General features: G+C 48.9%; 6 protein-coding genes across 6 annotated transcripts, besides 9 other annotated features; all 6 read right to left on the bottom strand.

Moving 5' to 3' along the window:
- Nucleotides 1-9,793: a sequence feature (heterozygous, Esmeraldo-like haplotype).
- On the bottom strand, nt 231-629 carry Tc00.1047053511745.60 (uncharacterized protein; the record flags this gene model as incomplete). The annotated part of the gene is made up of 1 exon (XM_801077.1): nt 231-629. One exon carries the CDS (start codon nt 627-629, stop codon nt 231-233), a length of 399 nt encoding a protein of 132 aa, XP_806170.1.
- Nucleotides 1,293-1,352: a sequence feature (T-rich).
- On the bottom strand, nt 1,406-2,566 carry Tc00.1047053511745.50 (hypothetical protein, conserved; the record flags this gene model as incomplete). The annotated part of the gene is made up of 1 exon (XM_801076.1): nt 1,406-2,566. The coding sequence occupies one exon, from the start codon at nt 2,564-2,566 to the stop codon at nt 1,406-1,408; it is 1,161 nt and encodes a 386-aa protein (XP_806169.1).
- On the bottom strand, nt 2,682-3,239 carry Tc00.1047053511745.40 (hypothetical protein, conserved; the record flags this gene model as incomplete). The annotated part of the gene is made up of 1 exon (XM_801075.1): nt 2,682-3,239. One exon carries the CDS (start codon nt 3,237-3,239, stop codon nt 2,682-2,684), a length of 558 nt encoding a protein of 185 aa, XP_806168.1.
- Nucleotides 3,549-3,674: a microsatellite.
- On the bottom strand, nt 3,666-5,111 carry Tc00.1047053511745.30 (hypothetical protein, conserved; the record flags this gene model as incomplete). Its single annotated transcript, XM_801074.1, has 1 exon — nt 3,666-5,111. One exon carries the CDS (start codon nt 5,109-5,111, stop codon nt 3,666-3,668), a length of 1,446 nt encoding a protein of 481 aa, XP_806167.1.
- Nucleotides 5,166-5,213: a microsatellite.
- Nucleotides 5,331-5,352: a microsatellite.
- Nucleotides 5,352-5,382: a microsatellite.
- On the bottom strand, nt 5,704-8,055 carry Tc00.1047053511745.20 (AAA ATPase, putative; the record flags this gene model as incomplete). The annotated part of the gene is made up of 1 exon (XM_801073.1): nt 5,704-8,055. One exon carries the CDS (start codon nt 8,053-8,055, stop codon nt 5,704-5,706), a length of 2,352 nt encoding a protein of 783 aa, XP_806166.1.
- Nucleotides 8,086-8,111: a microsatellite.
- Nucleotides 8,497-8,586: a microsatellite.
- Nucleotides 8,937-9,793, bottom strand: Tc00.1047053511745.10 (heat shock 70 kDa protein, mitochondrial precursor, putative; the record flags this gene model as incomplete). Its single annotated transcript, XM_801072.1, has 1 exon — nt 8,937-9,793. A coding segment is annotated over one exon (857 nt), but the record flags the coding sequence as incomplete, so codon positions are not given.
- Nucleotides 8,938-9,032: a microsatellite.

Here is a 9,793-nt window from a genome sequence, read left to right as displayed (position 1 = left end):
GCGTGGTGCGGAAGCCCTCAGTGTTTTCCAGCACGCGCGGCTTGTCGCCCTCCATCACAGCGACGCAGCTGTACGTCGTGCCCAGGTCAATGCCAATGACGTCGCCGGTCACCTTCGACGACTGCCAGCGAGCCAGTGACGCGGCCGCAAGGCTGCCTGCTCCGCGCAAACGACGAGCGAACATGTTTTCTTACCTTAATTACTCTCTTTTTTCCTTACACTTTTTCTTCTCACTTATTGCGGTGTATCTGCAAAGAGTGGCAAAGCCAGGCAAAGTTAGTAAAAATAGAAAAAGGAGGTGAGTGTGCAAGAGGTTGCGCATTGGACACATGGAGAGGAACGCCAACCAAAGCCTTCTTGATGAGCGGCCTGCTCGGGAGCAGCGCACAAAACACAACCTTTGACCCGACCGACAGTCGGGTGCAAAAGGGAGTTTGTCTGTAGAGTAGATCATGAGACGGCCTCTTTCCGTAATGAATACTGGATATTGGCACTGCCACTGGCATCCTGTTAATTTCACTCGAGATTTTCGTTAGGGTGTTCCTTCTCCGTCGGGTTTGGGCGAGACGGTCCTCCTTCCCCACCGCCTTCTTCGGATTTGTATGCGGTGCGATATCTGTCGCCCGCATCGTGTCTTATGTCTGCTACAGGGACTGCAATAAAATATGCTTTTTCATCTTGACAACATCCACGTAAGGTGGTATCTCCTCGTGGTACAGCTGCAGCACACGTCCCCAGTATGCCTTCGCAACCGGGGAAAAGAAAATACTTCGTTTCGCTCTTCCACCATAGGACTTCTTGTTTATAGAATTATGCGGTGATGAATTTAAGAAAAGCCAGTGCTCTTCTTCGGGGCACGCCATTCACGCGGTGAGCAATAAGGCGGGCAAAAGGGAATGGTGCGGCAAGGCCATTATGGCACCGTGATCATTTTGAGAAAACTCATTCATGCTTTTCGTTGCAAGTTTTCCAAACGTCTATATATATTTCTGAGGTACTAAGAGACAGAGTGTGTGTGGGGCGGTGAGAGAGTAGGGGTGAGGTGCATGTACTAAAGAAAAATTAATGCAGCTGCCAACAAATGAATCCAATGCCCAAAACAGCAAACATAAAATTCAAAATAAATGGATCGTTGATGCGGGTAATGACAAAAAAAAAATTCAATACTTCTCTTTCTGTGCTTCTATCCGTGAATTCACAAAACCTGGTGGTCCAATCGGTAATTGTGTGCGCAATTGTGTGTGTGTGTGTGTACAATTCTTTTAGTGTGGCATTGTGTCTATCTAAGCCATACACAGACACAGACACAGACAACAACAGCAACAAACAAACAAACAAAAAAAAACGCAAAATAAAACGTCGGAAAAAATTCTTTCATGATGCGCTGCACCCCTCTCGTGAAAATTCACGGAGGCAACATCACGACATGTGATGCGGCGCTTTCTGACGACGTAAATGCTCCCCACAGAGAATCCTTGCGAAGCAAAACGGAGGAGACACCCCATGACGAGGTCGCCACGACGTGCGGCAGGAGGGAATGTGCCGTCCAGTACATTGTTGGTGCTGGGCAGTCCCCGGAGTCAAGGAGTGTGATTTTGGCGGAAATATCGCCAGCAGCTATTCGGCCATGATGCATTGCGACGCAGCGAACAGGGGAACGTGTCTTGCCTGTGCCAAACGCCTCCTCCCGTAATTTGCTCACCAGGCAACGCATCACAAACACACGACCCCCCACAGTCCCCGCAACCAAGGCACGAGTATCCGGTGATACTGCGATGCTAGTAATTTGGTCTGGCAGTGAAAGCACAGTCACGGGGTCAATCCCGCAGCGCGCATCATATAGCATCACTTTGCCATCATAATTGGCCACTGCAAAGGAGTTTCTGGTAATCGCCACGGCCCCAACAACACGAGGTTTCGGAACGGCAAGGCTCAATCGCACCACAGACCGTTCCACGTCTATTGCCTGCACGCCCACTGGTGACGCACTCAGCAAAAGGGACGGCTCATGCGGCACTTCCTTCAGGGACAACACCGGTGCCTCATCCTGAAAGTTGTAGCATCTCACTACCGATCGGGACGAACGTGAAACGACCGCAATTCCCCCCACGGATGACCCAACAGCCAGAGACGAGTCTGAGGACAAAAAGCAGGAAGAAACAATGGGATCACCACCAATTATTTGATGTGGAAAGCTCTCCAGTTGCGCTACATACCGCGTGGGCGCACCGCAGGAGCTGTCCATATTAAAAATATGAGTTCCGTTCATGATCGTGCTTACAAGGCACGCATTGGTGGCATCGCCGTACGCCATGGAGGAGATACGGCCTTGGACCTCAAATCGACAGATGGTACCGTCATTCTCCGCCATCGCTGTCAGTCTACGCCTCAAATACCCTCCACTCTTTCGGCCTCCCACCTTCTCTTCTTCCAATGGAAGCAAAGAAATAAAAATAAAAATAAAGAGTCCAGATACACATGCAAAGATAAGGTTTATAACCTGCCACAGTTGTTTATTACAAAAAGAATTGTTTCTTCTTTGCTTCGCTTTTGATTTCTTATTCATCCTTTTTTTTTGTTTGTTTGTTTGCAGACGGGGTTACACAGTTAAATATATGCATTTCTTTCGTCATCACTCAGTCGTTTTATTGAGGCAAATGGGGAATATCATTCGAGTCCGGTCAACGCTTTTTGAAAAATTTAAACGGATACAACACGATGCCTACGCCGGCGCCAATGGCAACTGCAGTCGGTATGTGAATAGGCGCATAAGCGAGAAAGCACTTTGTGTTAAGACGAATAAACTCCCTCCGACGCTCACGCCATCTTCGTTCGTTAAACACTGCCCACATACCCGGGTAAAAGAGATGGGAAAGAAGCAGACACGATAATCCTGGCACCTGCGCTGTGACTGGACCGAGATAGGGCATAAAGCCCTTCTTTGCCTTTTCATTCGTAATACGTGGCTCGATGAGAAAAAAGTAGGCGCACCAACTGGCAATAAAGTTCACATAGAAGAAGTCGCTCATCATGCGAGGGATAAGCGACTTCTTTGTGTCTTGCGTCTGCGAGAGTTTCAGCAGCGGGGAGGAAGGGATGGAGACACAAAATGGGATAGCGAACAGTGTCGCACAGATGGTCGTGCGTACAATAAGTTTAAACGTCGAGTGAGTCCCCACGTTCAGCTGGTTTTCTTCACCCCGCGACAACTTCTTTGGCGGCGGCTCAATGTACGACATTTCGCCTGTCCTCCCGCACACACATGAGACAGATGGCCACTACCTCCTTTTACTAATTTTGGGACTATTCGTTTGGGCTTCCTTAATTCTTTCCAGGTGCGGCAAACACACCGACAGTAAAAGGGACGGAGGCAACTGCAGTCAACAGAAAAGAGAGAGAACCAAAGAAGGGAAAGAGTGCACTGCCAAAACAATGTTCACAATAATTTTCAATGCAACCACACGAGACCCCTCTTCCCTCTCCAAGTGCAGAAGGCGTATAAAACACATCGTCGACAATCACACCCCACCATAGTGGGGATGACGCAAAAATAAAAAAGGAAAAAGCACAAACAAACATAAAAAACTGAGACAATAAATATAAATAGGAAACACACACATACACACACAAAGACACACGCAAGCAAAGAGAAAAATAAGCAGAAATCAATCAAAGCCATCTCCCCGCAAGACATTGCACCAGTGAAGCGCTTGATGACTGTGACACTCAATTTCATCAGTGTCAATAAGTTCTGGTGAGACGTCAATAACTCTGCTGGTCTCCTCGGTCCGTAATTCCAGCTGGTGAATACGATAATGCAGCGACGTGCCTGTCTTCTCACTAAAGAAGAGTGCAATATACGCATTCATCAGCACAACACGACAATCGTGCAGCACGCGTTGCGTGTTAAATAGAACTGAGAGTGTCCTGTCCGGTGTTGATGTGCCCATGTGATGTTGTGTAAGTTTTCTTAATTTTTTAGAGCACTCTTCAAGTGACTTTGCCTCCAGCGCAATGCTACGCTTATGATTGTCCCACCGTTCAAAACAGTCAAGCAAAAGGTCCTTTCCGACCTTTTTGTCACTACGACTTCGCTTGTTGCAGCTGTAGTAGCCGGCGTTGTGCTCCGACCAGGGACCCAGGCAGACCCAGCAGTACTCATGATGGCAGCGAACACATGTCATATGATTGCAACCCATGTTTTTCTCCACACGTACTGCACAATTGGGGCATCCCTTCGTCATCTCTTTGATAAGTGCAAGCGAGGGCTCATTCTCTTGCAGCATCCTTTCCCAGCGCTGCATCATATCACATGTCGCCGGGGCGTGGGGAGCACGAAGACAATTAAAGCAAAACTTCAGCTTACACACATGGCATTGGACTTCTAGACCCGACTCTCGTATGGCCTTGACGCATATCACCCCCTCGCAAGTTGCCTCGTTGGGGCAACAGCACATGTGTCTGTTGCTAATAAAATAATCATTGAGGAAACGCCGCTGGACCTGACCGTAATCTCTTGCTGGCAAAAGCTCTTTAAACAGATTCAACCCCACCAGACTGTGGCACCCACGTATCGGGCACCTTTTGTCAAGTAAGTCATGGCCATGCTTGACCGCACAGAGAAGATTTGTTCGCAGGCAATTGACACATAAAAAATGACGGCAATTTCCAAGGGCCACGCTCTCCTCTGCGGACACATCATCACCGCATATGGGGCACTCAATCGGTTGTTCGCCCCTTATCAACTCCGCGCCAGCACCACCACCATGAAAAGCTGCCTCCGTAATTCTTAGTTCACTGTTGACTTTATCCATGTCGTTAAAATATTTCTCAAGCGTGGCGTCATTCATCTTCCAACCGTAATGGCGCAAAACAAGTAAAGCAGCCTCTGGCGTAAGGCCGAGAATTTCATTCACCTTCTCAACGTCTCTTTGCAGATCCCCTAAAACTTCACTTATTGACAACGTAGTAAAAAGCCATTCCTCTGCACGGGCACCCACAGGCCGCCACACAACCTCCGCGGGTGACACCAGCGCCCATTCACCGCCGTTGCCTTCGTATTCTACCGCGTATTCCTCACTGTCGTAGTATTCTTCTTCCACGTACGACATTCAATCAAACAACCGCACTAAAAAAAAAAAAACACTACAGGGAGTTTGGTTCCTACACACACACACACACACACACACACACACACACACACACACACACACCGCCTGGGTATACTTGCAGGTGCGCCTATTTGTATTTATATATATATGCGTGCGGGATCAGCGGTCTCACAAACAAAACAAGCAAACAAAAGCGCGGTCAGAACCCCCCGATCACTGCACACACACACACACACACACAGAGAGAGAGAGAGATAGAGAGAGAGAGAGAAAAAAAAAGCGTAAAAAACACACACAAATAATACAGCACTGAAACTATCACAAGTCCCACCACGAACAAACACCTACACACAAAAACGCATATACGTTCCTTCAATTCCCAACAGGAACCGCAACAGTACGACTCTGGTTCTTGCAAAGAAATTTCGCCTCATCATTTTAACCCCTTTATTGTTTACTAATAAATAAATTAAAAAACGAGGGGAGGTGCCACACCCATATCCCACGTAAAAATTTTTTTTTTTTCCTCTCCCCTTCATTCTCTCAATTAACCATCATTTTTTCCTTTCTCACAGACTCACCCCTCGCAACTTTATCGGAGAGCCAAAGACCTGCCCATCGACCACCGCTTATACCAAGCCACATCACTTGGACTAATGCGTGGTCTCACCTTCTGCAGGGCGGCGTCAACATCCTCCCGGGTGATGTGTGCGGCTTTTGCATCCATCGTCACTCGAAGAAATGCCGCTTCCTTCACTACTGCAACAACTTCAGCACCGCTATAACCCTCCGTTCTGTTGGCCACGTAGTCGGCATCAAGGTCCGTTGCAACAGGAATGCGAGAGAAATGAATGCTGACAATCGCCCGGCGTTCTGAGACATCTGGCAACCCAACGTAGACTTTTCGATCAATACGCCCGGGCCGCAAGACAGCCGTGTCGATGTTGTCGGGGCGATTTGTCGCCGCCACAAAAACAAGCGCGTCGGATTTTTCGTTCAGCGCGGCGGGAAGTCCATCCAATTCGGTAAGAAATTGCGAGATGACGCGGTCCGAGACTCCGCCACTCCCTCGGTGCGCGCACATGCCGTCAAGCTCATCAATAAAGATGACACATGGAGCCACCGCACGTGCACGCGTAAAAATGTCTCGCACTGCCTTCTCACTGTCTCCAACCCACTTTGAGAACACCTCCGGCCCTTTGACGGAAATAAAATTCATTTTGGATTCGTTGGCAAGGGCTTTGGCCAGCATCGTTTTGCTGCACCCCGGTGGCCCATACAGAAGAACACCTTGTGGTGGTGAAAGTTTGAACTTGCGAAAGATCCATTGCTGCTTTCCAAGGCACCACGCCACACAATCTTGTAGGGTCTTCTTCGCATCCTCACTCCCACCAATGTCGTTCCATGTTACATTCGGCACGGATACCTCAAACTGCTTCAGTGCAGATGGCCGCACCAACTTTGCTGCCGCCAGTAGAGCTTCATCCGATACGGCTACATTTCCCGTCATCTTGAAATTCTCCACCATAGCCACCTCCACCAGGCGGGCAAGGTCACACTGCGTGAAACCATGGGCTTCCTGCGAGACAGTTAAGAGGGTTTCCTCCGAAACGCTATCAAGTGCATCACGCTCCTTTAAACATGTTTTTAGACACACATATCGTTCCTCCGCCGATCCAGGCGTGAGCAGCGTCACACGTTTACCAAAGCGCTCAGGCGTTAATAAAGAGCGATCCAAGGACTCTGTTGATGTGGCGGAAGCGATAACACAAACGTCAAGACGACGCCCCCAAATGTCATCGAGCTCCTCTTTCAAGGTTGCCGCCACAACCGTTGCCGCCCACAAAGACCCTGCTGTAGAGCTGCCTTTGGTTCCGCAGATAAGGTGAAGGTCATCAATTAACACAGTTGAGGGCGCAGCGACCTTTGAACGCACAAACGCCTCACGCAACACTGTCGCTGTAGACACATCACTCATCTCTCCTTGTGGAAGCTCCTGAACTAAAATTGTCTCCACGTGACGACACTTCAGGGTTGCCGCGTCTCGACCCTCTTGATGAAGAAAGCGACTCTTACCAGTGCCAGATTCGCCTAACACCAAAACGTGTTGCAAATTGCATGTGCCCTTCAACAAATCTTGAGAGCTTTCAGAGCTTTCATTTTCAATATGAATTTCACAGCCCCCGTCCCGTATCACCGTACAATCCAAAAGAACACCTAACATGACCTGAATTTGCTTCTTCTTCATTTGATCCTTCACATCTGCACCGAACTGTACGCATTGAACCACCTCAACGTAAAATGGTTGTGTCGCAACACGCACGATCGCTCTCATTCCTCGGTAAACCAATCGGTTCCGGTACTGACGCCGGAAGGCAGAACGCACCTGCAAAAACGGGAACTTCACCGATCCTTCCAGCTGCATCGCAGCTGTTTCCTCAGGTGGATCAAAGGCTATCTCCAGAACCACTAAATCAAGCGGCACCGATGGGAGAGGTTGTTTCATCACAGACACATTCACCTGTTTATCGGCAAGGGCCGCAGCTACCTCGTTAGCAAGTTCTATGGTTTGTGCATGGCACGAAGAAGAAATAAATGCCTCTGCATACGCCTCAGAATTACCTGCAATAATATGCAGCACTGCTCCACTTACAATACCCAAGGCCCGAAATGAAGACGGAGAGAGACGTGCTTCGTTGGAAGGCAAAGAATTATTGGAGCGTATTTGCAAAGATAATGCCGCACCCGACACACCACTAGGCCCCATACGCGATGGGGTAGAGAGATCAAACGACAAACGAACCGCGCCTAATCCCGGATGCCCTTCGCGTCCTCGCTCTCTTGTCGGGTTTTCTTCCATTTTACCTGCCGACTCCCGTACAAAGCCCGTTCCATCCGCATTCGGCCGAATGGGTGGTTTATACCGTGCCTTCTTTGGCCCCATCCTATAATTTTTATTATACGCTACGGAATGAATAACAACAATAATAATAATAATAAAAGTGCACCGTAACAAAAAAAAAAAAAAAAAAGCCCACGCATCCACACCGCCACCAATGACAACAACAAAAGCAAAAAAACGGTCTCCGGAATTTTAGTAAAAATTTATATTTTCATCTCTTAAACAAATAATGAAATATTTTTACGTCTTTAAACAAATATTTAAAGAAAATAAAATGTATGAAAGATAGTACTTTTCTTGCCTCCTAAAAATCCTTTTTCCTCCCCTCCCCCCTTTGGCGGCTCATTGGGCATTAAATATGAAATATGAAATAACGGGTAAGACATATGCCGCCCAAAACCCCCTACACGGGGGTGCTCCCTTGTCGCCCTCCCCTGCCATCCCCTTACAATCAGTGAAAAAGGAAAAACACAAACGCTCCCGAAAAAATAAAAACAAATTTAAAACAAAAGAAGTAAGACAAAAGAAAAAAAAAAAAAAAAAAAAAAAAAAAAAAAGAAAAAGAAAAGGAAAGCCCCAGTAAGCGGCTGAAAATCCTTTTCATCTGCTTCTTCAAAAAAGTTTTTTTTTTTTTTTTTTCTCCATCCCCGCATTTTACCACCTTCGTTTCCCTTTCATCCCTTGCACAAGGAGCCGCGAAAAGTACTATCAAACAAAACCAATTAAACACCTCAAATAAAAAAACAACAACAACAAAAACTGAAAAATGCGTTGCCATCAATTCGGTAAGTAATACTAAAACAAAAATCTTCTATAATAATGCACAAATCCGCGCACAGACGTAGATAGAAAAATATTAATAACAAACGACAAACTAACAAGCGAGCACATTACCATCGCAAAAACAATAGGCACTCCTATTCTTACTGCTTCTGCTGATCACCCTGCTGCTGTTGTTCGCCCTGACTGCTGTCAGTGTTGCCGCTGGAGCTGCTGCTGTTCGCCGCGGCGGCCTGCTGGTATTCCGTGCGGCCGCATTCCATAACCGCCTTCTGCAACTTGTCCGTTGCCGCCGAAAGCTCGTCCTTCGTCACGTTGGGGTTCTCCATGGACTTGCGGAGCTCCGCGAGCAGCGTGCGCACATTCTCCTTCTCGGCATCGCTCACGTACTTCCACTCCGTCAGCTGGCGCTCCGCCGTGTTCGCCTGCGTCTCGGCATTGTTGCGCACCTCCACCAACTCGCGCTTCAGGCGGTCCGACTCCGCGTGCGACTCGGAGTCACGGATCATCCGCTCAATCTGTTCCTTGCTCAGGCCGCCGCTCGCCGTGATGGTGATGTTCTGCGTCTTCCCGGTCGCCTTGTCCTTCGCCGTCACGTGACAGATGCCGTTGGCGTCAATGTCAAACGTCACCTCGATCTGCGGCACGCCGCGCGGCGCCGGCGGGATGCCCACCAGGTCGAACTGGCCCATCATCTGGTTGTCGGCCGCCATCTCACGCTCACCCTGGAATACCTTGATGCCCACCTGCGTCTGGTTGTCCGCCGCGGTCGAGAAGGTCTGGCTCTTCTTGGTCGGGATCGTCGTGTTCTTCGGGATCATGCGCGTGAAGACACCGCCCAGCGTCTCGATGCCAAGCGACAGCGGCGTCACGTCCAGGAGCACGAGACCCTTCACGTCGCCGCGGAGCACACCGCCGAGCGTTGCCGCGCCGAGCGCAACGGCCTCGTCGGGGTTCACACCACGGAACAGATCACGCCCAAAGAACTGCTTCACCGCCT

The sequence above is a fragment of the Trypanosoma cruzi genome, genomic scaffold (genome assembly GCF_000209065.1).
Source record: "Trypanosoma cruzi strain CL Brener 1047053517161 genomic scaffold, whole genome shotgun sequence".
NCBI classification, from domain to species: Eukaryota; Euglenozoa; class Kinetoplastea; order Trypanosomatida; family Trypanosomatidae; genus Trypanosoma; species Trypanosoma cruzi.
This window is presented reverse-complemented; position numbering and strand designations above follow the sequence as displayed.